Source organism: Pocillopora damicornis, chromosome 13 (genome assembly GCF_964200805.1).
Source record: "Pocillopora damicornis chromosome 13, jaPocDami1.2, whole genome shotgun sequence".
In the NCBI taxonomy this organism is placed as follows: Eukaryota; Metazoa; Cnidaria; class Anthozoa; order Scleractinia; family Pocilloporidae; genus Pocillopora; species Pocillopora damicornis.
In genome coordinates, this window is record NC_142682.1 from 7,633,248 (window position 1) to 7,660,923 (window position 27,676).

The window sequence follows — 27,676 nt, forward strand, 5'->3', positions numbered from 1 at the left end:
CATTTTTTCAAATACTCGATTCTGATTGGCTCTCCGCTATACTGGCCCATATTACTACTGTCGTTCACCTCGTGTTTACTCCCTCCAATGGATAAGCACCTTGAGGAGTACGATCTACTAGAAGGAGAACAAAGGGGAGCAAAGCCGAGGTGCAGTGGGACAACAGACAACCTATTGGTCGACAGAATGGTTTGTCATGATAGCAGAAACAGCAGGAAGAATGTAAGTATGGCTTGGATTGATGTGAGAAAGGCCTTTGACAGCGTGAGCCACGAGTGGTTGCTAGAGATGATGTTTCTACGCAAATTTCCAGTTTGGTTGCGTAATACAATAAAGAGGCTATAGAGACCTTAAGCAGCTTCGTTGCGGACGAAGACGAGAACGACCGGAAGTAATATTTCACCTTTTCTTCGGAGTGTGCGTGTCTGAAATTTCGTTTTCATTTTCGTGGCGTTGTCGAGGACAGCAGGTGTCAGTGTTTTTCGTTGTGGTGAGAACGTAAGTAAATTATCTTTCATTTTGCCGTTAAGTGACGATCGTTCTCATTCTTCCGAACAAGGAACTAATTCTCAAGCAATATTCTTTGTATATTTTGTTCAAGATTTTGATAATTCTCTAAAATGTTGTTTATTTGACACTTGTAGATGAATGCAATAGACGTACAGCAACTGAGCAAGCGCTGGAAAAAACACGTAAGCTCAAGTTGTTTTGGTCTTTTGACAAAGCTGTGCTTTAGAATTTAGCTAGATATGGAATATTATCCCTCATTCAACTGAGCCCTCATTTGTCTCATTCTTACCAGAAATCACCAGATCCGCAGATCGCAAATCACACTTCGTTCGACTTCTTTTGATCACGATACAAAAGCGAACCTTTTTAGTGAAAAGAAGTGTTTCATACCTTTTACTTTTTATTTATTTCCACCGGATATATGAAATACAATTTACACAACCCGCGTGTAGCATTCGCTAATCTTGGAGGGTATCAGTAATAAATAAACATAAATATTAGTCTACAATATTACTACAGCATAAGATTGACATTAGTTCTAAGGTACAAATTATATTGGTATAATAATATAATTGAAACCTCAGCCTTCAATAAACTTAAAAAGTACCTGCCTAATAGTGAGTGTTTCTCCATCTCTAAACTTTTGAACCCTGTTAAAATACTCTGTCACAGACACCACTATTGAGTCTGTTTATTTGTAAGCCTTAATTCACCTGAATTACTTTATTCTTCCCATCACCCTTCTCAGATGTACATGTAACCTTACTTTGTACACCTGTTTTCCCTGTTGGGAGGGTTTGTGTGAGCAAGGGGGTAAAAAAGAGTGAAAATAATAAAAATCTGGGAATATCATAGCATCAGTAAAGCTTGGGGAGATGCTGGTAGTGTGTCAGAGGTAGAGGGGTGGGGGTAGAGGATAGACAAATTAAACAATATTACCCAAAACAATAAGTAATTAAGTGATAAACAGGATGCTAAAAAATATATTTTCAATAGAAAGATCATGGAAGGAATTTTTGGCAAAATCTCCAGAGTTGATTCAGAGTGTGTGAGTTTGTTTGCTGGCCACCCTCATTTACCTTGAATTTCCCAGTATATCCTTATAGGAATAGAAGTGTTGAAAGAGCAAAAGCCTGGGAGCAGATTGCCTCCAGTTTAAATAGCATCCAAGCTCCAAAGTTTAGAGTTACAACTAGATCCGTACGTGATTGCTACACACTTCTGACAACCAGAAAAGCTGAGCAATTAAGAGAGGAGGAGAAAGCTTCAGGGATAGAAGTTACACCAACAGAAATTGACTTGTTATTGGAAGAAATTTTGGAGAAAGAGAAAGCTGCTAGAGCTGAGATTGAGTCTGGAGATACCAAAAAGAGAAAAACAGAGCAAGACAAGGCAGGTGCTGACAACATTCGAAGACTGGCAATGGAAAGGATGTCTCAGACTAAAACCAGGGAAAGTGATGTGGGAGAAACTTCTTCAAAGAAGAAAAAAACAAGGCGTAGCTCACATGAGATGCTTGAATTTCTGGAGAACAAATCTGAGAGGGACCACCAAATGAAACAAGAACGAAATTTAAGAAGGAGTGAGAAAGACGCAATGACTGCTATGATGAGACAGCAACAGCAGCAACTTCAGAATTTGCAGGCTATGTTTGTAAGCCAGCAAACACAGCAAACACAAGCTATGTTGGCTCTCCTAGAAAAGTTGTTAAGAAGTAAAGGTGACAAGGGTTTTTTCCTTGTCCCAACTTGTTGTCATTCAAAAGCCTTCATAATTATATCACTTTGTAAGGCATTGTTTATTTACAATTTGTTTGGTAGTTTTTGTTACAGTGTACTTCTGACATTAGGTACTTAAAATAATCATGAAGTAAGGGTGAGTCTAATTCAAAAAACTTGGAAGTTTCATTTCCATACAGGCATGTAAGTGCATTTCTCAGAATTGCACAGACAATATACATCTTGCCAATACTACTCAAGCCTGTTTTAAGATTTTTTTTTAAGTCTATGAATTTAAAGTAGCTCACTATGTCCCCAAATAGCCATTCAACAGATTCCCTCACAGAACTCATTCTGGCATTGTACTCTTGCATCTGAGGTGTTAAAACAGCATTTCTGAATGGTTGTTGGAGTTGCACTCTGTGCGGGTACGCTGGATCACCATATAAGCACATTAGGTGGCCATGGGGGGAAACTGCATGGTGCTGGAGATCTTGCAGCAAGCCTGATTCAGCTAACATAACTGCATCATGTCTTCTACCTTCTGAAAATGAAAGGTTTAGAAAACAATTAGATGCGTGGACAATGGTTGCGACCTTGTGGTGCATACTCAGTATAGAACCAGGTGGAAATTAAAGTTCTTTGCAAAAGAATTCATTCAATATTCTAATCTGCAAAATTATATCTCTGAAGAGATCAATCACCTCCACTTGATGGGACTTTTTCAGTACTTGTTTCCTGATTTTTACCCTTTTTGACCTTTTTTTCAGGGGTTGGTTCCTGAAAGGTGGAATAACTCTATTCCCGGGATAAGTCTGCCTTATTCCAGTCATAACTTTATCCCAGGACAAAGTTATGACTGGAATAAGACAGTTTTATCCCTGGATAGTGTTGTTCCACCTTTGAGGAACTGGCTTTTGAATTTTTTGCCATCTTAACTTTTTTCATTTTCTTCATCTTTCTATTTATTTTTCAGGGTTATTTTTAATTAACAATTTTAAACTGAAGTGACTACCAGGCATAAATAATTCCATACATTATTATAATTATTATTACCTATTGGGTCATATAAGTTTCCTATTAACCCATTCGGTAGAGCAACAGATTGAAATTTTAATGCATGGACTCTCTTGTGTCCATTGTATACAGCCCTCTGGTGCTGTCCTGGGCGACTTATTGGTCGAACCGTGCCATCGACAAAACCAAAACAGTTGTCCAAGGGAGAGCCTTTAGCTAAAATTACGTCTGCATATTGCTGCAAATGGTTGGGGTCCATAACTTGATTGTTCCACTGAGTTAGTCTGTGGCCATGCCTGTCATAGACATAATTGAGAACAGTATTTGTTATCATGCTTAAGACCAGAACTGGCCTTGCAAATCTGTGCACCGTATCACTGTATCAACAGGGGTAAGCCAGTCGCTTCAGTAGCATACATAGCCCTTCTATGCCATCGCAAACGGAACGCTGTGGGCACTGGAATGTTGGGGGAATCTGTAGCCTGTCTGCCAGCAAGGGAATGTGCCATTTCTCGACTCGAAACTCGGTATAACACTCAGCAGGATCCATTTCCCCCAAATCGAACGACGCGTACAAGTTGTAGGAAGGAAAATCCGGATTCTTCGACTGATAAAAGTCATAGAGAAGGCAGAATTCTTCGTCATCAAACATGTCGTGGGCATATCCAACAAAAACAAAATCCCTGATGTCTTTAAACGACGACATAACTAAAACCACCACTTCTTGAGCCTCACTTGTTGACATCTTCGTCTTTGTACAAGACGCGGGTGCTTAACTTTCAATTTTCGCACCGAAAACGATGTTCTCGTCCCAGTGTCCTAGAGCATTCCACGTCATAATTTCGTTTTGTTTTCGTCCTCGACAAAGCTGCTTAAGGTCCCTTATGTCAGAGCTGGAACACAAAGATAACAGTTAGAACAAGGCAAAGAATGGAAACATCTGACGTCATCCACTTTAACAAGGGGCTCCCACAGGGTGACATCGGAGAGTAAACTCGACAGAGTCCTTAAGACAACCAAGGTAGCTATGGCAGATATAGGGTTGGACTTTAATGAGAAGAAGTGCGCTATTGCCCATGTAAAGAGAGGAGTCCTGGATAGCCGCTCTAATGTAATGTGCTAATGTACCCCATGTGGACTCAGAGCTGGCCCATTGCGGAGCTTCAGCAATTAGACTGCGAGAGCTGTAAGATCCTGAAAGAGAACTTCATTAGGTGAACATTGTTTGTCACTTTTTTGTTTTGGGCAATAAAACCACTGACAAGCTGGTTAAAATTGTAAAAGTGACGAGTACTGTGCACAGCCACGGTGGAGCATTTCAACTGAACACGTGCGTTAAATTTTCTCGCTTTACTAAAAAAAAGTCCCTAGCACTTGAACCCGCTTATCCTCTGAATGAAAGCTGTCTTATCTTGTATTAAACTTTAATCTACACGGTCCAAATGCTTTTCCCTTAGTCAGTTAGAAGCGAGAAATCAGAGAAATTGTTTTATCCGCCTTCTCTTTATTTACAGGATTAGCGAGCATGGAATGGAAGGAAGAGCACGATCTCCTTCTCTGCCGGGAAATACTCATCTGTCAGCCATACAAATTCAAAGAAAGAACGGTCGAAAGAGGCAAAATTTGGGAAGAAATTTCGAATCACCTTAATACCTGTGAGACTGCCAAATTCCGTGTAAACAAGCGATCTGTAAGAGAGCAATTCAAATTGATCAAGGAAAAGTTTAAGCGTAAAATTCGAGAGGAGGAAAATTTGTCGGGGATTGACGTGGAACCCACTTCAGAGCTCGAACAAGCCCTAGAAGAGATTTGCTCTTTTGAAGAATCTTTCCCGGTTAAAGAGAAAGAATCCAAGCAAGCCAAAGAAGAAGAAAACAAGCACAAAGCACAAGAAATTCGAAAAAAAGCGATGGAGAGCTATGGTCAGACCAAATCAAGAATTGTCAGAGATGAAGCTCCCATGGAACCTAAGAAGAAAAACAGAAGAGGAGGCAATGATTCCATTGACTTTCTCAGAGAAAAATCTCAGCTAGAGCTTGAAATCAGGAAGAGAGAGTTAGAGCTTAAAGAAAAGGAGACAGCGCGATCGTTTGAGCAGCAAAGGGAGATGATGCAATTGATGCAGCAGCAACAACAAAACATGATGCAGCTACTGTCGAAACTGTGGCTTTACAGTGGCTGTAATTGTCTTTCAAAGTAGCTCGGTACAGCTATGTTAATTTGTGTTTATCTATTAAAATGGGTAAACACTGAGGTCGGACTACTGAGCCTTTCTACTTTAACAGTGAGTGTAATTACAGCCTTTATCTTGTTATCTCAGCAGCTTTGTTTATTCGATTAAGATTATGCTTGAATAATATTTGACTGTTAATAAAGTGTTTGATTCTTTTATCTTCGCAAAAAATCGATGAATTATCGAAACGTTGTTTAACTACCTTTAACTGATTTCAGAGCTCAATTTTTGGTCAGCAGTTTGTGGAAAGATGACTTAAAATTGTTCAAGAGAAGTATTCCTCCAGTGTAGAAGGATCCAGCTCGAAAAAACTTGAAGTTGAATTTCTGTAAAGGCAAGTCAACGCATTTCTTAACAGGGCACACACGACATACAATTTTCCGATCGAACTAAGACCTATTTTAAGGTTTTTTTTTAAGTCCATAAACTTGAAATACTCCACAATGTCTCCAAACAACCACTCGACTGACATACGCACATTCAACATAGAATCATTGAAGGCTTCCATTTGCGCTGTCAGGGCGGCCCCTCTGAACAGTGCCATGAGATTTACCCTTAAAGGATAGGCGAGGTCTCCGTATATGCACATCTGTTGGCCAGTTGGGGATACAGCATTGTGCTCCAAAACTGAAAAGAAAACTAAGAAAAGAGAAATTAGAAAAAGAAAATTAGAGTTGGCCAACGCGGCAACATCATGCTTCTTTCCCTCTGAAAAACCAATTGTTCAACTGATAAATTTTTCTAAGCCAAAACTGGTGAGTTAAAAGCAAAAACAAAAGAGACTGTAGGAATAACTAGACTTACCTAAAGGACCGAAAAAATGTCCAATAGGCCCATTAGGAAGAGCACTTGCCTGTTATAAACAAGCCATTGGTGTTCCCCCAGCCTGCAAATCGGGCGGACAGTTCCATCCACAAACCAAAAACAGTTGTTAAGGGCAGCACCCTTGTCAGACACAGCATCAGAGTATTGTTGGATAGCAAATGGATTCAAGATCGAATTATTCCAGGTTGTGATTCTGTGATGATGCAGATCGAAGATATAGTGGAGCACTATGTTCGATACCATACACAAAACAGGAACTGGTTTTGCAAATCTGCTGACCATGTCACTGTAATGACATGGATATGCGAGGCGACGAAGAAGTATGCAAAGGCCCTCTATTCGGTAGCAAACACTGCCTTGTGGACACGTAAAGGTGGGCAGTAATTGAAGAACATCAGCGAGACGTTCGATATCTCCTCTTTCAAACCTAAACTCCGCTTTACATTTGGCTTCACTGATGTTTTCGTCAAAGTTAAATTCCTCATACTCGGAGTAAGGCAACTCTAAATTAACTGGTTGATTTGTCTCATAAAGAAACATAAACTCTTCATCTGTCAATAGCCCTTCCGCGTAAGCAATAACAATCATTTCACGAGTCTTTCTTAAAGATGTCACGATGAACAAAACGTTGCCGTCCTCAGCTTGAAATCTGCTCCTTAATGTGAAAAGTTTCCTGCCAAGGTAGTCGTCATTGACCCAGTCCCTCGCGCTCAATGTTAACGTCCTCGAGGTCAGCCGTCCAAGTATCTTAAACTCTCTAATATCAAGGTGAAGACTGCAATCAAGCTGTATGCAAATGAAGATCCAACTATGCGCATTGTACGAGAGTTCAAGGAAAAGTGCGAAAGAACTGGAAGACGATCTTTGAAGAAAGATACCGAGAGATATGCTTCAGAAAGAGGACTGTATCTTAAGTCTAGCTACCCATGCCCAAATGCTAACACTGAAGAAGGAGAAGAGTTACCTGGAGAGAAAGTCGGGGTTATGATAAGGATTAAGGAAGAAGAAAGTAGAACTGAGCAGGTACGCCAACAGAAATGGCAAGGAAAGCTGATTGAAGCAAGATGGGATGACGCGGATGTGATTGGCTGTTTCAGTTGGCTATGCCACTGGAAAACTGCGCCCACGCACACAGTAGCTGGAGTTTACGAACTATACCAACAGCTACTCCCAACTAAGATTTACCAACAGTACAAGACAAAGACAAGCAACAACACAGACATCAAGTGTCGTATGTGCGGAAAAGCTATGGAGAGCGTCCCTCGTGTTTTGAGTGGATGTAGTGCACTAGCGCAGAGCAAGTACCAGACCAGGCACGACGCAGCCCTCAAAGTTCTATTCTTCGATCTGCTCTGTGATATGGGATTAATAGAAAGTGCACCATCTTGGTGCTCACCTGAAACACCAAAGCCAGAGTACAAGAATGATTGAGCCAGCGCCTTCTGGGATGTGTCAGTGTATGCAGAGAAGACGGAAGTAAGAGCAAATGGGATCGATGCAAGAGTTGTGGATAAGCACAAGAAGAAGGCGGTACTATTAGAAATGAGTTGCTTGTGGATGGCAAACAGGAAACAGAACGAAGAAGAGAAAACCTCAAAGTATGCGATGCTCGGATGGGAGATCCGTCAGCAGTACCCACACTATATTCTACTATATTCTATTATCCTCCAACTTTACGTGGGCCGAACATGTGGAACATGTGATATCTAAAGTGAACCAGAGATTAGGTCTTTTGCATAGAGTCAAGCATTTGATGCCTTATAACGCACACCTTCTTTATTACAAAAGCCTTGTCCTTCCCATACTTGATTATGCTAATATGGTATGGGGTGATAAGGATAATGCTGTCTTAATGAACAATCTGCAGGTGTTGCAAAATAAGGTGGCAAAACTTGTTCTAGATAAACCATTGTACTCTTCTGCAACCAATGCTCTCAATCAGCTTGGCTGGTTAAATTTAAAACAACGCAGGCACTTCCATTGCTGCTTGTATGTTTATAAATGCGTGAATGGAATTACATCTTACAAATTGGAATTATCTAGAAACAGCAATGTACATAGATACAACACTCGTTGCAAAGATCATCTTAGACTTTCATCAATTAAACAGAACTGGGGTAAACAAAGAACCTTTTATCATGCCTTTAAAGACTGGAATTCCTTGGATAGTGACTTGAAGAACTCTGGCACTATATGTCAGTTTAGGGATAATTTTTTCAAATCTTTTAATCTATAGCTTATTTTTGTACTTTTTTAATATCTATAATTTTTATTTACTTTTAACAATTTAATGTTATTTTGGATCAGGACCTCTCTGTAGATCACCTACTGGTGAGGGAGCTTCCTGTTTAAATATCATTATCATTTCTTTCTTTTTTGGAAGAATAACTTTTTTCATAATGAATACTTTAGTGACTGAGTTCTGCTAATTGATTTTTGAAATTACTCACATCTTTTCCTTAGGCTTCTCCCCGTTTGATTTTACATCATAATTTATATCGTTTGTTTTGCATGGCCACATTTCCTTTTCCAGACGCCATATTAAAAATTTGTCTTTTGAAATGAAAATTGGGTCAGCTTTTTATAAGATAAAAAACGACGTCATGAATTACATACCCATGCCCCCCTCCCCCTTCCCCATGATGTGACAGATGTCTGTTGGGGTTACCATGTAAGATGGCATCTGTCAATTAAGGTAAATATGATTTGGCGGGAAAGTTTTACCATAAGAAGAGTTGTCTTGCTGAGTGTTTTTATCGGTAAGTCAAGTCAAGATGAGTAGTCAAGAAAGAGTGAAGAAAGAAGAAGCAGCAGCAAGAGCCAATTTGTGGGGAAAAGTGGTCACTAAAGAACACCTTGAAAGGTACGAAAATATTAAGGAAGAAGAGATCAAAAGACATGAAAATATTCTTCAAGAATTGTCACGTGTCCTTTATCAAGCGTTACACGCACGAAATATACGACCCTGAAAGAGGAGGAGGAGATAAAGCCAAAGACGCCAAATTAATGAACGCTTATCACAAATTGTAAAAAAACTCACTTTTTCCTTTTTTATACTGATGGTGAAAGCTAAGCTTAATACTGTCCAAGATGCTGTATTACTTTATCGGTACATATGGATTACCATAGCACAACTTGAATGTCAAGATAAAAGTACATCCTAATATTCTTCCTTTGACTTAAGACATGTGGCAGACACTTTCTATGACATTTCCAACCTTACACTTATTGATTAATGTGTATGAAACATCACTTATTGAAGAACCACTTGAAATTAATCATATTTGTAAGACAGTATTGTGATTTTTAGAAATTGGATGTGCTTGATAACAACACGGTGCATCATCGCGGAATGAGTTGTGGATTTCTCTAACATGGAATGACACACCATTCCATGTTAGAGAGGGCTTGAAATAATTCCAGCTTGCATGGATGGAAGAGACAACTGTTGAGGTCAAACTGTTTCTCGTCCATAATAGTGACCGTTGAGGATGACACAGTTGATTTAGAAGAAGTGGTTGGAGAAATGTCAAACCCCATTTAAAAGAATTTAATAGGTTTACAACCATGAAATTAACATTTAAGGGTAAAACCAATGTTGATAATGTTGATGTCTAGAACCTGTCACTCTAATCAGATAATTAAGACTCCAGAGCAATGTTCCTTTCATCAGAGCACTACCAACATTTGTAACAAATAGCTTCCCCAAATCAAAACATAACTTTCGAATTCATTAAAATACTTGAATATTTTCCTTTTGCAGTAAAGACCACATTTGGAAGAAAAGCTCCAGTTAGTGAGTTGATGATCCTAACCCCAAAACCAAATGACCCCTGTCTTAATGTTTGCTCTTCAGGTAAGTTTAAAGATTTTGCCAATCAATGAAAATTATCAAACCCTCTTAAATAAAACAAAGAATGTATTTCTGAAGGCTATTGTAGAGTCTGAATCTGTATATTTTCCTTCCTGATGTGCATAATAGCAAAGACTTATCAAAGACTTATCTACTCTGTGGAGTCAATTGGTTGAGGAGATGCATATAAATTTAAACTAAAATTGTAACATATGAAAAATTGCTGCCTTAAAAATCTGTGTCCTTAATCAATCAGCATCAGACATTTTGTTACACCTAGGAGAATCCCTAAAAGAGGTATCTGATGTACGACTGGAACATGCAATTTGTTGCTTATGTGAACTTTTACCATCCACCTCTACAAAGGATTGGTGAGTAAACCTTTTTAGGATATCTAATTTTTCAGTTTGTTATAAATGTTTTATATGCAGAGATAAGTCACGAGCCAAAAATATCAACAAAAGGACAAATTTCATGTACAATTACTGCCTTTTCATGTATCATACACAACACCCAAAAATGTTGTCATCTTTCAGCAAAAAGGTGGGTGATAACATAACACAACAAAATCTAGAGCAAATGTCACGTTTCTTGGTAAAACAATAGCATCAAAATGCATAAATATAATAATATAATATAATAATTGTATTTTTCCACAGAATTAATTTTAGCTAAAACATCTGAAAATTTTCTTGTGTCAAATTGGATCAAAAAATTTCTCGGAGTTGACTCCAGTCATGATATTCAATTATTGATAAATGTCTAAGAAAATTCTATAAACATTTCATTTAACTAGTCAAGTAGCACAAGGGTCAGGGACAATTGCCCTAAGGAAAGAAGGAGCAGAAGATTCTCCTAATTTAGAGAAAATGAAAAGGGTAAGTAAATTCCTTAAACTACAAATTGAACCAAAATAATTATTGTTGCTAGATACCTTTTTTCAAAGTAACAAATAATTTAAACCCCCAATGTGCTATAACATGTTCTGAGTTTAATTTGCTGCCATAGCTGGTGAAAATTTGACATAAACATGGTGGAAAAGGAGTTGAGTAGTATAATTATTGTGGTTTAACTTTCTGCGAAAAAGAAATGCAAATTAATTTCATGGTCAATTGTTGTTCAAACAGCCCTCTCTCCTCTCAGTGTTGATGTCTCTTTTTCATGTGGTCATAAATTATTGTTGCCAACATCAACAAAGGGGGAATTATACTTGAACAATTGCAACCAAATTGAGGATGATCTTCAAATAACAAATTTACATTGTGGTAAGCTGTCTATGCTGCATGCTTTGGGTGTTTGACTTTTCTCAATATATCAAAGAACTGAGAAATAACCAATACTTTGATATCAGGTAAAAGCCATGAGACAGAAACGTCTCACCCAAGAACCTGCTGGGGACTGTTTCCTCATAGAGGTTCTCCTTGAAGATAGCAGGGAAATAAAAAGAAATTTTTCACAAAAAGGAACATATCAAGTGAGCTCTCTGAAACAGTTGACTGCTAACTCATTACAAATAAAATAGCTTAAAGTACAATAAGGCATATATATATATATACATATATATATATATACATATACACATATATGTATATATATATATATACATATACACATATATGTATATATGTATATATATATATATATATATATACATATACATATATATGTATATATGTATATATATATATATACATATACATATACATATATATATATGTATTATGTATATATATTAGGCTGAGGAATTTTCGACAAACATTTCCCTAAGGATCACAACCTCCGCAAAATATTTAACCGCAACACCATCAAAATCAGTTACAGCTGTATGAACAACACCAAACAGGTCATCGACAACCACAACAAGTGCATCTTACACTCGTCCCACTCATCTTACACGACAGACAACAAAGACGGCATGGGAACCAACAAAACATGCAACTGCCAACAAAAGAACAATTGCCCGCTCAATGGTAACTGCCTCCAATCCTCAGTCGTTTATCAAGCCACCGTCACATGGAACGACAACAACACCTCTGAAACATACATTGGACTCACAGAAACCGACTTCAAAACAAGACACAGAAATCACACTGCATCATTCCGCCACGCCAAGCACAAAAACTCTACCGAAATTAGCAAACACATCTGGACACTCAAGAACGACAACATTGACTATTCTATTTCATGGTGCGTCTTATAATCCAACTCTCCCTACAACAGCTACAGTAAAAGATGCAACCTCTGCCTAAAAGAAAAATTCCTGATAATTTACCGACCCGACCTCTCATCACTAAATAAGCGTAACGAACTCGTATCTTCATGCCGACACAGAAACAAGCGTTACTACGCAACAGCTGAACTTTAAAGTTTTTAAGTTTACCGTGTATTATGTAAATTTTCCTACTATATAAACGATAGTCACATGAATATTCTTTCATTAAACCCCTGAAGAGTGAAGCGATTCACGAAACAGGCTTGTCGGGAAATGTAGTTGCGTCCTTTTTTCCTCTCATAATATTTATTCTGCTCTGCTTCAACGTATTGAGCACTGTTCCACGCGAAAATCGACTTGCAGACTTCCTATATATATATATATATACATATACATCTATCTATATATATATATATATATATTATGCCTACACTCTATACAATGTCACACATGGCCTTTAATAATGGAGCATCGACATGCTTACATTCTTTCTGATCAATTGATTTACAGGAGGTGTATGACTGGGTTGGGCGGGAGACTTCCCAACAGTATTTTACATTGCATCAATTTGGATCTGGTTTTTTTTCTGATGCAAAGCTTCACAACAAAAATCTCCTCCAATCAGAAAAACTGTGCCTGATAACTAGGGTAAGTAACATGTAAAACGATCTTGAAAGAGCCACATAGTAACAATTAAATTCAAAAAACTGGTTTATGTCTATTGTATTGTTTAACATGTTATCTACTGCGCTAGCTAATTAAGGCCACAATTTTCAATTAATTATTACTAATCGCATAACGTGATGACGTCATAAACGGAATTCACTGTATTAGGACTTGCTAGTCAGAAGAACTGTGAGACACCACTGGATTTTGAACGCGACTACTCCAAGCGATGATTCAATAAAGGAGCTGTTTAAAATCGTGGACTGAGTTAATCTTCGACTGGCAAAATATCTATGTTGTTTCACAGAAACAAGATGACGCAACTGAAATATTTGGAAAAGATGATGAGGTGAGAAAAATCACACATGGATCCTTTCCTTCCTTGGTTTTTTTTTCCATTGATCATATTAATTTTGTAACAGTTGTAGTTAACATTCAAACTCTAGTTGATTACAGGTGTCTTTCTATGGGAATTTTGATCCCAATCAATCCCTTAATTCCACCATTCCTGGTGAGCGGAAAATTTTCTTTACAGAAGTTTCCATTAATACATTCCTCAAACAAAAGAGGGATCCCTCAATGCCACCGTTTCCGGTACGTAGAACATTCCTTTCGTAGAAGAGGAAAAATTCCATGCAGATAGTACAAACAGCAATCACAAGGTAAAATTGCATGTGATAAATGACCCTTGAAAGTCCCCATTCACTTTCCAACATGATGGCCAATTATACCATGGAAAAAAATTAAGCTGTAAACCTAGGTACTTGTTTCTGCACTTCTAAATATAGCAAACTTGAAATAAGATAACAAGAAACCCCCTATAAAGTTATATTTTTCTAGACTCATAAGCATAAAGGAAATTTGCCTGTGAACTGCAACATTAAAAAAATCAAGGCCTTTTTCTTTAAAGATGACAAGGACAAGGGAGAGCACAGAGATAAGGTTGAGGAGAACAAGACTTTAAGTGAGGGTACGATTTGACAAACACAATTTATTAAGTGTCATGGCTAGTGAATTTCTTCAGCTTTCTAATTTGCTCAAAGCATTCCAATTCCAATTCCACTCCCAGATGACCAATAGCAAAACCCTATAAACAACTCACCACAACAATTTCTTCTTACTATACCCACAGAACTAGAAAAGAAGAAAAAGAAGAAGACACGGAAGAAAAGAAGAAAAATATTGCATCTCTGCAAGAAGGCAACAAAGAAACTAGTGAAAGAGTAGAAGTTGTAAATGAGAGCAACAATTAGCCTTTAGTGACTGTGCAGTGCCTTGTACTTAGCCTTAAGTTTTCTTTTTATTCCTGTCATAAAGTTTTTTTTGTAAATATGATGAGAATAAATGATATCAAGTTTTCCAACATGTATTAGTTGTTTGGTATATTTGACAACATTTTCCAGAGGCAAAGAGATCATTGAGCTATAATAAATGTTACAGATAATAACAATTTTTGTTTTGGTCATCATGGTCTTTAACCAAATATATTCCCCTCATTATTTGTTTCTTAAAAACTATAACAAAATCATTTTATAAATCAAAGCTCTCTTTCTAAAACTATCCTTTTTTCTGCGTCGTGATAGAAAGATTGGTGATCCAAGACCAACTGAAGCAATCTCATCTCTGTAATAATCTGGAAAATTTTTTGAAACATTAACATGTAAGAACATTTTTTTTAGTAGCGAAGTTAGATTTCTCATTTTAATTTGTATTTATTTTGATTATATCCCTGAGATAAAAAGATGGTTTACGAGGAAAAACTCATTTTAAGAAAGAAATTATATTTCATGTCTTTCAGATCGAATATCCTATGAATACAGTCTTCATCACGCCGGGCTGGTGAGCACTCTGAAGCGGAACAATCAGCGTCCACAAATATGGCGTTTGTGACCGTGTGGTTTTTAGAGAAGCCTGGAACTGAGTTAACGCCTGTTGAAAACTGCCTCCGAGTGGTCCTGGAGTTAGTCCGAAGGCGCCAAAACTCGAATGTGCTGAAAGTACACAGTTTTCCCGTCATTTTGATACTAAATATGCCATGGTTTCTTCGATGTTCGCTTAGCAAGAGACAGTAGAGGAAATAGTAAAAGAAAAGGTAAGGTTTATTTGTCGTTTCTATTGTATTTTTGGCTAGGATAGTTTTTTAAGTTTCTCTACTTATCCGAGAATTTGTGCTACGAACCGAAACTTCAAAGCCTTGACAAAAGCTCTATGATTTTTGTTTTCCTAATTTTGTCTTCTTTCCTTAGTTTTTTATGAGTTAATTTCTAAGACGCCGCACACAAAGAACACACGCTTTAACTTGGCTCAATTCATGAAAGCTCGCAAGGTTGCAAGGGAGAAAGCTGTTGATGAAAATCGCAAGCTGTCGGCAGAGTACAAAAAAGTCCAGCGAGCCCAAGAAAAGGTCAGATAAATTTGTCCAGTAGTAATGTTTTGGGAAGATTTTTATTTTCAATATCAGAGAATATTGTAACAAAGGATTAAAGGAAAGTGGTGGAGGTCCATGTGTAGGGAGGCTTGAATTTCAATTTTGACAGGGTAAAGAAATTCAAAATAATAATAATGATAATAATAATAATAATAATAACAATTATTATTATTATTTTAATAAGAATTATTTTCATTATGAACTGGGTAATCATGGTTTGTTTAAACCTCGCTGTACTTCTCTACACAAACACTTGTTAATATCCCCCCCCCGCACAAGCTTTTTATGTGTTTAAACTCTAAATGACACTTGAAATTAAACAATCAGTGCTTATGAAATCACTTGTATAATAATTGCTTTCAGTTGGTCACAGTCAGGGAACACTTCAAAGACATAACAAATGAATTAGAAAATATTCCTGTGAGCATACTCTTGATTCTTTATTGTGGTTGTTTTACCAGTACCAGTAAGTAAGCAGCAAAAAACAACCTCCTACTAAGTCTGTAGGTTTGCATTGATTAGTGGTTGGATGAGGTTTAATTTTATGCCAAATTTTATTAATAGTGTGAACAGAAAAATATTCAATTTTGTAAAAATAAAAAAAAATATTTTGCAAGTTCAATTTCGGTGAACTAACCACTTAACACAGAGCCGGTGCCAGAATGACAGCCATGGTCAGGCTTCTATGCCGGTACCTATGTAAGAAACCTGAGCGAGTGCCTGTGTTCATTTGGTCAGTAAAGACTGTCATAAATGACAGTGTCTCTAAATTGTAAACATCAACATATTGAATGTAAGATTTGGCTAAATATCTATTTTGTTATCATTCAACCACATCTAATTTAAATAATTGTGTTACTACCCAGTGTCTAATTTAGCAATATTTTAGTCACAGGGACAGGTATCTCAGGCACGAACAAGAAGCCCTACTGCACTTGTCAATGGAGAATCAACACTGGGACCAAGGACCGCAAGAAAAAGGAGGCATGAAACCATTGAAGCTGCTGCCAAAATTCAAAAGCTCAAATGAACATTCCTCAGCCTGTTTCGAGGGAATGTTTGACACTCTGCAAAAGAGATGCAAGTTAGATAAGTTAACAAAATATGTGACAGAGAACAAGCAGTTGACCAATAGAATAGTTTGTAAAGAGTATAAGAAGAGTGTGTTAGAATTTGAAAAGTCAGATGACAACATTGTTCGAAGTATTGCAACATATTATGCAAGTGGTGTAATGGGGAAACGAAAGTACAAAAGTGTAAGACTGGTGCTTTCAATGAAATCAAATGAAGGCAAACCAGGGAAAAGAACAAGTATTTCAATTTGTAAAGGCTGTAAGGTTCCAAAGCTTCTAACTTATAGTAACCTTGTAGAACAGTTAAAAAAGATTGACATTGGGACTGTTCATGAAATTGACCCAGACTATCTAGAGGGCTTAGAAACTGAAAACCAAGTCAATGGTGCATATAGAGACTCGAGACAATACAAAAAAAAAAAAAAAAAAAAAAAAGTAGATTATATCTGTGTGTTTTTCTTCGTTGTGCACAACACCATAAGCGGAATGGGCCTTTTTAACCATCTGTAAAATTAAGGAAAATATTTCCGAGGACATCGCCCTTTTAAACTTTACAGTCCAAGCGCTTCAGGCCTTCATTCTTGAACTGAGGCGCCTATGAAGCATCTTAAGCCACATCTTCACTTCTCCTTCCAGGAGTGCTGTCGCTGGAATTTGTGACATTTTAGCTCGTTTCAAAGAGCTTTGGCCAACACGGTTTTTTTCAAAAATTGAAGTGAGAGCTGTTTTTGCTTTGACTCGTTTCGATTCTCTCAAACAAACGAGTCTCGTTGAAAATCGTTTATCGAGTGACTCATAAATCATGAGGATTAAAAATCGAGTGGTTTCCCAGAAACCGTGAGTGATCCGAGCACCTTATCTCATTTCAACATTATCAATCTTATATCATGGCCAGAAAACGACAACACGCCGCGCGTCATTCAAAGAAAAGAAGATGAAGAAGAATCATGGCTAGAAAACAACACGATACACGTAAATCGAAGAAAAGAAGACAAAGAGGAGGGAAAGTTGACAGAAAAAAATCGAAAAATTAGGAATTGAATTTCATCCTTTTTCACTCTCAAAACATAAAAGATATCAATACCTGGGTCCTGGAACATTTCTCAAAAAACGACTCGCACACGGTGATCCTGGTATCAATCCTTTGGACAGAATCACCAAACAACACGATATAGACTATTCCAATGCCAAAAACATACGAGACAAATGGAAGGCTGACCTAAAAATGGTTCATGCCATCGATGCACTTCCTGGTAAAAAATAACCCATGGAAAAATTGTCGCGAAATATTATCGCCACTAAAAGAAAATTCAAATTGTAAATAATCCTCTTCGTCGATTAGTTATAAAAACAACGCGCATCAACCTTCGTCATTATTACCCACTCAGAATATACTCGCGTAAACATCAGAGACATCATGGTTCGAAGAAGAAAAAACAGATGGAAAGGAACAAGAAGAAGAACATCACGCAGACAAAAAGGGGGTCTCCTACCCTTAGCAGCACTCATTCCAGCATTCATGGCCACAGGAAAAGCCATCGGATTAGGTGCTCTCGGAGGAGGTGCATCCTATGGAGTTAAAAAAGCTCTAGAAGCTGCCACCCGAAAAAGGAGGAAATATTAAGAAAAAATGTACTGAAAATAACATAATCATTTGTAAATAAACATCATTCCTTTTTCAAACTCTTTTATTTTTGTCTACTCAATTTTTTTCATCCGTGATTACGAAAAAATGCGCTTTGACATCGATGCCTTGCTACGCGCGCGCGCGTAAGAAACGTTTCACCTTGACCTTCGAACCACGTGCTTGCTTTTTGTACGCGTGTTCCGAAAATTACTGAATGATGAATATCTATCGTTATGCTACGCGCGCAATACTGACGCTATTCTTTTTCACCATTACTATAATTTCTACTGTATCTACGATTTTAGTTGTGTATGCAACTTTGAACGAAGAGCTTCCGAGCTTCCGTTACTCATTTGGCTTAAAATTATGCCTTATGGTGAGACTAATCGTTTTGTGACAAGCGTTAGGTAGTTCTAATGCCAGTCAGCTGAATCCCTGATGTTGGATGGCCTTAAATATAGGTTTTGGAGGGAAAAAAACCGAAGCACGTGGGTGACCGGACAGTGACCACAAACCAACTGAGTAAACGTGAAGTAACAAAAGTCTACGTCTTTCCAGAGCTCGATCATACTTCTTGGTAATGGCGGACACTCCCCATGTGGCTCCGCTTATTTCGTTTCTCCTGACGCTACTTTTGGTCAACGTGTTGCTGAAAAGCTCAAGAGATGGTATTATCTATCGGAGGCCTTCATTCGCAAATGGTCTTACCGTCCTGGCCGCTACATTCCCAAGGATAAGTCACCGAAAGTTCGTCAAATCTGGAAAATCGATGCTTCGCCGTCGCTATTCTACCAGAAAATATCTATTCATTCTTTTCATTCTAATATCTAACGACATTCAACTGAATCCTGGGCCTCTCAATTCCTCGACTCTCAAATCATGCAGTCTAAATGCCCGTAGTATTGTCAACAAGAGAACTGAGCTACAAGCTGTGGTCGCTACAAAGGAATTAGACATCATCGCTATAACTGAAACATGGCTGAACCCTGAAATAATGGATCAAGAAATCCTGTCATCTGATTATAATATCTACCGAAGAGATCGCCTAGAGAAAGGTGGTGGTGTTTTGTTAGCTCTAAGGGATAACATTTGTTGTTATAGACGTTGTGACCTCGAAATGGACTGTGAAATCCTTTGGTGTGAAGTTCATTTCAATCCCTGCTCAACATACTTTATTGGAGTATACTATCGCTCTCCTAGCAGCGATATGGCCTACCTAACTAAACTGGTTCAATCGCTAGAAAAATTTCCACCATCATGTAATATCCTTTTGCTTGGGGATTTTAATCTACCTAATGTGAACTGGAACCTTGTAGCTCCATGGCAGCCGGACACTATCAGCGACTTCTTTTGCGACTCTGTTATTAATCGTTTTGGCCTCTCACAACTTGTGAATAAACCTACCAGAGGAGACGCTTTATTGGACTTAATCTTAACCAACACTGCTGCTCATTTGGCTAATGTTGAGATAGACTGTGGCCTTGGAAATTCAGATCATAAAGTTGTTTTTTTCGACTTTAATGTCTTTATTTCCCGTCCACATCAAGCTCCAAAGATCGTTTACGATTACAAAAATGCAAATTGGGAAGGTTTTCGCTCTCATCTTTCCAATGCCCCATGGGGCAATGTATTCTTAGAGAACAATGTTGATCAAATGTGGACTAAATGGAAAGAACTGTTCTTTGCTGCTGTTAATAAAAACATCAATACACATCATTTGAAAAGAAAAAGAAATGTTCCTTGGTTAACATCTGCAATTTGTCGCCTTTTTCACAAACGGAAACGCTTATGGAAAAAAGCTAAATCATCTCAACTTCAATCTGACTGGGAAAAATATAGGCAGTGTAGAAACAAAGTCAAATCTGAAATAAACAAGAGCTATTGGCACCATGTTCAGTCTCTTCAAAACAGTAACAATCCTAAACGTTTCTGGACTTTCATAAAATCTAAGACGAAATCACGATCTATTCCACCTGAAGTATCCCTGGAGAACCAAAAGGCTTCAAACAGCTTCGATAAAGCACAGCTATTCAACAACTTCTTCTCATCGGTTTTTATAGAGAGTCCTGGTATTCCTGAGAAGTTACGTGACGATCTTCAACCTTTTACTGATCAAGTCATCTCAAGTCTACTTTGCTCTAAATCTGAGGTCGAGAAATTGCTCATTGGTTTAAACGTTACAAAAGCTCATGGTCTGGATGGGATATCAGCGCGTATGCTTCGCGAGGCTGCACCAGCTATATCAGAGTCCATGACAAATTTATTTAACTTTTCACTCCAATCTGGCACCTTGCCTGTGGAATGGAAATCTGCTCACGTCATTCCAATTTTCAAAAAGGGCCAAAAAGATCTAGTCAAGAATTTTCGTCCTATCTCTCTTACGAGTCTGATTGTAAAGACCCTAGAAAGACTGATATACAATCGCATTTTTGGATTTATTGAATCAAATAATCTACTTAGTAGTCATCAATATGGCTTTCGTCCTGGATACTCCTGTACCTCTCAGTTGATACACCTTTTCCATGAATGGGCCAAAGCACTAGATAAACGCCTCTCTACCGATGTAATATTTCTGGACTTCGAAAAGGCCTTCGACTCAGTTCCTCAGGACCGTCTTCTACTCAAACTAGAACGCTTTGGCATTACCGGCTCTCTACTTTCCTGGCTATCCAATTTTCTCCAAGGTCGATCTCAACGTGTTGTAATCGAGGGCTGCCAATCTGACTGGGCGCCTGTCACATCTGGTGTTCCACAGGGGAGCATTCTTGCCCCCCTGTTATTTATTCTATACGTCAATGACATCCCTGAATCTTTATCAAGTCCTGCAGAAATGTTTGCTGATGATATGTTAATCTATAATTACTGTACTCCATCTAAAACGTCCATCACTGCCCAGGAGAGTCTAGATAAAGTCACTGATTGGTGTGGCTCGTGGCTTTTAGGAACAAATGCTGACAAATGCGAGTCCATGAAGTTCACCAGGGCTAGAACTCCCTCTCCGTGCAACTATTCTATTAATAGCAAGCTACTTACCCAAGTATCTACACACAAACATCTTGGGGTAGTTCTTTCCAGTGATTTATCTTGGAAACCCCACGTACTGTCTGTTGTTGCAAGATCGAACAGATTATTGGGCTTACTCAAGCGGACATTTGGATCTCACTCTAGGGCTCTATTTACTGGTTATAGATTCATGATCCGTCCAATACTCGAGTATGCTTGTCAAGCGTGGAATCCTCACCAAGCATATCTCATTGAAAAACTTGAATGCGTGCAAAGGAACGTTACAAGATGGATCATTGATAAAGACACTCCGTATGAAGACCGACTGAAATCCTTGAAACTAGTGACACTAGTTCAGCGCAGAGAGTTTCTTAGTTTGGTTCAGCTTTTTAAGTTCATTAAAGGACACTCTTCTGTAAACACTAATAATTACATATCCTTCAGTAACAGACAATCAAGAAAAAGTCATCAGTTTAAACTATATAAACCATTTAGCTGTACAGACATCTTTAAGAACTCTTTTTGGCACAGACATATCGACACATGGAACAGTTTACCGTCATCAGTAGTTGAACTTGACTCAATTAATGCTTTTAAGAAAGCTCTTAAATCAACATTTTTTAACTAGGCCTATGACTAAAAATTAAATTATTCTATGTATTATACATTATTTAGTTATAATCTTAAACAAAATATTTATCTTAGATATGTCTTCTTTATTTAGATTTTATATTTATATAGATATATGCCTGTATGTAAAATGTTTCAGTATGTATATGTATATTGCATAGTATTAAATTTTTATATCTGGGGTATAGTTTACAATGAGGATTAAGTTCCTCCCTTCTATAACCCTTTTTAATAATATGTTATATGTTATTATTTAAATAAAGTTGTTATATAATATCTGGCGAAGTAATTCACTTCAGATCAAACATGGAGTATGTTCCAGATGAAGTTTCACAGAGATTATATCTCAGATGAAGATTTATTGAAAGTGGTGGAAGTTATTGAACAACAACAAAGCGGGGGTGGTGCTGGAGGGAGTGGAGAAGAAAGTGGTGAAGGATTTTTTAATTTTAAACGAGTTCCGTTCAGAGAGAAGATGGCAAAGAGTTACGGCATAAAACGAACGTCTTACCATCTGAATTTAGAAAACCCACAAAGTACCTTTCCCGCTGGACATAGGAACATTATAAGAGCCTTTGAAGAAGGACTCGCCAACAGTATCCGTGATTTATTTGTTGGATTACCCGACCATGACCGCATTCAAATTTACATCGAAAGCAACAGACTCCGTAATTCCCATACATCAGCCAACGTGTCCGTTGAACAATGGCGCGACCCTATGGGTGCATCGAGACAGGTACTTAGCAATATTTCAAACCTCCTCAATTCAAATGAAAATTTTGAAATTGATGACACCTTACAATTAGATGTCACGCACATCACAATGCTGCTGCCAGGAAGCGGTCTTCCAAAAGGAAAACGCAAACGCCATATCTTCGGCACCGATAATTATGGCAACTTCCTCAAGTCAAAACGAAGCGTAGTGCGCATCATGAAAAATGATGAACTTTGTTGTGCTCGAGCTATTGTTGTCACAAAAGCCATAGTGGATGACAACCCACAAGTAACTTCCATCAAAGATTCCCGCAGCCCTTTGCAGAGAACATTGGCACAACAATTACAAGAAGAAGCACACGTTCCTCTAGGTCCTTGTGGCCTAGATCAAATAAAACTCTGAAATCATATTGTGCGACTACCAGTTCGTCATCATATCTGCCGAACATGGTCATTCTATCGTTCACAAAGGACTGAAAAGCAACAAGCAGATTAAACTATTGATGCATGATGGGCATTTCGACGTCATAACCAAACATCCCGGTTCTTCAACTCTAACTATTACTGCCTTCGATGCGAGAAAGCATACACTCATGAAGAATACAGTCATCACTCATGCCGTAGAACCAAATGTAATGCCTGCTTTCAGTTCCATTGTTGCGACTAAGAACTTTTCAAGCATACAGAGAAACCAGAACTACCATGTAAAAACTGCAGTCGTCATTTCTATAGTGTTACCTGCCAATTGAATCTGACTCAAAAAGCCAATGGAAAAGCTGTAGCACCTGGAGAAAAAATGTGTGTCATTCCCACAAGAAATGTTCCATCTGTTCCCTTGTATTCACATCCACTGCAGAAGAACACATGAAACATTGCGGATTACAGTACTGTCCGAGCTGTGAAAAGGAAGTCAACATCCTTCAGCACAAGTGTTACCTGCAACCTGTCACGCACGAACAAAAGAAGAACAAACAGCGCACCATCTTCGTATACTTCGATATTGAAGCGCGACAAGACACAGGCAACCATGTGGCTAACCTTGTGTGCGCAGAAACAGATCAAAACGACACACAATTTACCTTCGAAGGTAAAGACTGCGTACCTGATTTCATACAATGGGTTTACTCATTAGCTAACCAAAAAGACATGGAGAAAGCCATCATAGTGGCACATAACTTCAAAGGCTACGATGGTTACTTTATCCTCGATGAACTTTACAAACAGCATGCTACCAATCTAAAACAAACTGTGAATGGTGCCAAGATCCTCAGTTTGGAATTACCCAACATCAAGTTCATCGACTCCATGAACTTTTTTCCCATGGCATTGTCCAACTTCCCTAAAACATTTGGTCTAAGTGAAATGAAGAAAGGCTTCTTCCCACATTTCTTCAACACTCAACAAAACCAGATCTACGAAGGGTACATGCCAGACAAATCCTATCACGACCCCGATGGGATGTCCCCTCAAAGAAAAGAAGAATTCGACAAATGGTACAACGAGAAAGTATCCAAAAGATACATTTTTAATTTCCAGCACGAACTGTTGACGTATTGTCAATCCGATGTAAGGCTGCTGAAACAGGGGTGTATGAAGTTTCAGTCCCAGTTCCATGAAATTTGCGGTTTCAACCCTATGGTGCATTGCACAACAATTGCCTCTGCCTGTAATGTGGCCTACAGAAAAAATTGGATGTTGAAAAACAAAATTGCCATTGAACCTGTATGTGGATGGAGACCGAATCACACCCAATCCTATGCTGCTCTAAAATGGCTTTACTGGGAAGAATCAAAACTCCACAAAACCAACCATCTGCCTCAAATTGCCCATGCAAGAAACAAAGGCGAAAGAAGAATAGTAAATGGCTCAAAAACATACCTGGTAGACGGCTACGATGCTCAAACACGTACCATCTACGAGTTTCAAGGCTGTTTTTACCATGGCTGTCTAGATTGCTTCCCAAACCGTACCATGAAACATCCCATTCATCAGAATAAAACCATGCGTGATATTCGTCAACAAACAACATCTAAAATCAAAGAACTTACTGCCTTGGGTTATCATGTCAAAGAAATCTGGGAATGCAAATGGAATGGAATGCAAAAAACAGATCCTCAACTAAAAGCGTTCGTTGATAAACTCGACATCGTACCCCCTCTCAATCCCCAAGAAGCCTTCTTTGACGGTCGCACAAACACCATAAAACTTCACCACAAAGTTGACGAAAATGAAAATGAATAGATTGAATATAGAGACATGATTTCACTGTACCCATGTGCAAATCTGGAATGCGATTACCCCATCTGCCATCCCGAGTTCATTGACCAACCAAGAACAACAGACACCTCAAGATACTATGGATTGACAAAATGCAAAATTCTACCTCCCTATGAGCTATACCATCCAGTTCTACCATGGAGGTACGAATCAAAACTACTCTTCCCGTTGTGCAGAACATGTGTGCAACAAAACATGAAACAAGCAATCACAGAAAGAAGCGACAAGTGCCTCACAGGTACCTGGACAACCCTGGAACTAAAAAAAGCCATTAAAAAGAGGTACGTCATCATGTACGTTTACGAAGTTTGGAACTTCAAGCAAGGTTCAAAGGAACTTTTTCCCCCCTACATAGAAACTTTTATGAAACTCAAACAACAAGCTTCTGGTTGGCCTTCCGAATGTGACACAGAGGAAAAAAGAAGAACCTATCTCGATGACTACAAAGCGCATGAAGGAATAGAACTAGACCCCGCCAAAGTCGAAAAGAACCCCGGTTGACATTCCCTCGCTAAACTAATGCTGAATTCTTTCTGGGGAAAATTCGGGCAACGCCCTAACCAAACTCAAGTGAACACGTGTGTCAAACCGTCCAAATTCTTCAACATCATCACAGACGACTGACAAGTCGTACACAGAATTGAAATAGCTAATGAAGAAATGGTAGAAGTGTACCACACCTGTGAAAATGAATGCAAACCCATTCAAACCAACGGAAACATCTTTATTGCATGTTTCACAACCAGTTATGCAAGACTAAAACTGTATGATGCTCTTGACACGTTGAAAGAAAGAGTATTGTATTTCGATACGGATTCAGTGTTTATACCAAGAAACCCACTGAATCGTCCGTTCTGACCGGAAATTATCTCAGCGAATTCACGAATGAACTAGACAAAGGAGATCATATTACAGAATTCGTTGCTGCTGGACCAAAGAATTATACATACGAAACCTTCAAAGGAAACCAATGTTGCAAAGTGAGAGGATTTACATTGAATGCACGTGGACAAAAATCCTCAATTTCAGCAGTATGAAAAACTTGGTCTTGGACAAAATCTTGAACAAAGAAGAAGATGAACAACCTCGCACGCTAACGCTCCACAATCCTCATAACATCACAAGATGTGCTGCTACAAAAACCATCAAAACAGTGTCCCAGAATAAAATGTACAAACTTGTGTTTGATAAACGTGTCATTGGTCATGACACCGTTCAATCTTTCCCATATGGCTATAAATGCAGCTTCGCTAGTCATTTATAATTCACTACAATCATGATCGGAACAGATGATGGTCTTGATCTTAATACTGAAATTTTCTGTTGTAAATTTTACAACAAAGACACTGAGGTAAAACACACCTATTTCCTCATCATCCCTACAGATAAAGAAATACTACCATCGACATAAATTACAATCCCAATGTTCAACCTAGCAATGAAGCAGTGAAACGCTGGACACAACAACCTTGGTTTCATCACTCTATCATTGAGAAATTTCATCTAATTCAACCCAAAAGAAGTCTTCCAGTATCAAGGAAAAATCCATTTAAGAGGGTGTGGACCGAGTGGGCAACAAAAGGGTGAAAACATCCGCTATCCACCTTTCATGTACCTTCATCATGATGAGGAGTAACAGAAGAAAAAACTGCAAAAGAGTAAAAAAACTGATCAAAAAACTAAGAGCTGACTGCTTTAATCTCAAAAAACATTACAAAGAAAATATCACCTAGCTTCATATACAACTTCTAGATAATCAATACTATCTCAGCTCCATTCTTGACTTTATGAAAGGTTATTATCATTCTCCTTGGGATACAGCTGTATATATAACAACGTCCTAGTTTGCATCTGGAAAAAATACAAAAAGATAGAAAATTATCTTATGGAATTAATCCTCTCATTTGATAAAGATAAAGATAAAACCAAGGACTTGTTTCAGGATATATACCGATCTGAAAAAAATAATTATAACGATAGTGTACTTCGCATGATTCTATCCAAAAGTTCTTTTTTTCAAAATCGGAATGAGTTAATGTAAAAATACGCATTTCATTTCGAAGTTGTGTTAGGGTTGCTTCAGAATAGCGACGCGTTGTTTCATGTAAATGAAATGCAAAACATAGATATCCTTTTAAGACAGGAGTAACAACCTAAAACAAAGAATTATTATTGTTATTAACGTGAAAATAATACATGTTATGCTTCTCATGAATAAAAGGGCGATTCGTTGTTCTGAGAAAAAAATAACAATTGGAATGTAATTCGCAACGTAAGAAGAATTTGAGTAATTCTTTTAATACTCGGTCGTGAATCTAAAAAAGAGGAAAAAATGAAAAACATTAAAAAGTATTTAATTGTTCTATTACTGACGGCGGTATATGTTTCTGTACATAGAATATAAATATTCAAAGATGCTGTTCAAATGAAAATCGTCTTCTTTGAAATCAAGATCAACCGTCACCGCGATATTGTGTATTTATGGTTCTCATGAAAAAAAAAAAAATTCGTTGTTCTAATAAAAAAAGACGATTGGAATGCAATTCACAACGTAAGAAGAATTTGAGTAATTCTTTTAAGATCAGGTCGTGAGTCTAAAAAAGAAGGAGAAAAAAACGAAAAAAATTAAAAAGTCGGATGACCTCTTCCCTCGTCATGTTGAGGACATCGTTTGCAATACAATCCGTATCCACATCGGATCATTGGTGAATGATTTCCATTCTAGCAGCCTCCACAGCAGCGTCGTCGTCGTCGTCGTCGTCGTCAGAGGTCCAATTGGTCTGACTGGATGTTGGCAGCGTGTCATTACACCCGCTTAAAGGTTCATGGCAAAGCCCACAAGTATTATGGTACCTCTCCCATCATATTTGGCAGCAACGGTGTAGATACT

The 27,676-nt window shown here is 38.0% G+C and overlaps 6 protein-coding genes, 1 long non-coding RNA gene and 1 pseudogene across 7 annotated transcripts in view; 4 read left to right on the forward strand and 4 right to left on the reverse strand.

Annotated features, from left to right (window-relative positions):
* The window catches only part of LOC149035297 (uncharacterized), a 5,853-nt gene extending 3,569 nt beyond the window's left edge, over window positions 1-2,284 (forward strand). The window contains exons 3-4 of the mRNA XM_089192499.1: window positions 1,617-2,163; window positions 2,276-2,284. Coding sequence (XP_089048625.1) covers window positions 1,617-2,163; window positions 2,276-2,284 — 556 coding nt within the window. The remainder of the gene's footprint in view (window positions 1-1,616; window positions 2,164-2,275) is intronic.
* LOC149035298 (uncharacterized) lies at window positions 1,919-3,951 on the reverse strand. The gene is made up of 2 exons (XM_089192308.1): window positions 3,285-3,951; window positions 1,919-2,772 (listed from the first exon to the last, which is right to left on the reverse strand). The coding sequence occupies exons 1-2, from the start codon at window positions 3,577-3,579 to the stop codon at window positions 2,309-2,311; spliced, it is 759 nt and encodes a 252-aa protein (XP_089048434.1). The 5' UTR covers window positions 3,580-3,951; the 3' UTR covers window positions 1,919-2,308.
* On the reverse strand, window positions 3,628-3,990 carry LOC149035299 (uncharacterized). The gene has a single exon (XM_089192316.1). It carries the CDS (start codon window positions 3,988-3,990, stop codon window positions 3,628-3,630), a length of 363 nt encoding a protein of 120 aa, XP_089048442.1.
* A 780-nt stretch (window positions 3,991-4,770) lies between these two features.
* LOC149035300 (uncharacterized) lies at window positions 4,771-5,461 on the forward strand. The gene has a single exon (XM_089192309.1). It carries the CDS (start codon window positions 4,771-4,773, stop codon window positions 5,443-5,445), a length of 675 nt encoding a protein of 224 aa, XP_089048435.1. The 3' UTR covers window positions 5,446-5,461.
* Window positions 5,462-5,464: 3 nt separating this feature from the next.
* Window positions 5,465-7,526, reverse strand: LOC149035301 (uncharacterized; annotated as a pseudogene).
* LOC149035302 (uncharacterized) lies at window positions 7,080-8,815 on the forward strand. The gene has a single exon (XM_089192310.1). The coding sequence runs from the start codon at window positions 7,904-7,906 to the stop codon at window positions 8,537-8,539; it is 636 nt and encodes a 211-aa protein (XP_089048436.1). The 5' UTR covers window positions 7,080-7,903; the 3' UTR covers window positions 8,540-8,815.
* Window positions 8,816-20,567: 11,752 nt separating this feature from the next.
* Window positions 20,568-22,966, forward strand: LOC149035303 (uncharacterized). The gene has a single exon (XM_089192306.1). The coding sequence runs from the start codon at window positions 22,109-22,111 to the stop codon at window positions 22,910-22,912; it is 804 nt and encodes a 267-aa protein (XP_089048432.1). The 5' UTR covers window positions 20,568-22,108; the 3' UTR covers window positions 22,913-22,966.
* A 3,500-nt stretch (window positions 22,967-26,466) lies between these two features.
* Window positions 26,467-27,676, reverse strand: LOC149035304 (uncharacterized). The gene is made up of 2 exons (XR_016182543.1): window positions 27,429-27,676; window positions 26,467-26,637 (listed from the first exon to the last, which is right to left on the reverse strand). It is a non-coding gene; the product is annotated as an uncharacterized LOC149035304 (long non-coding RNA).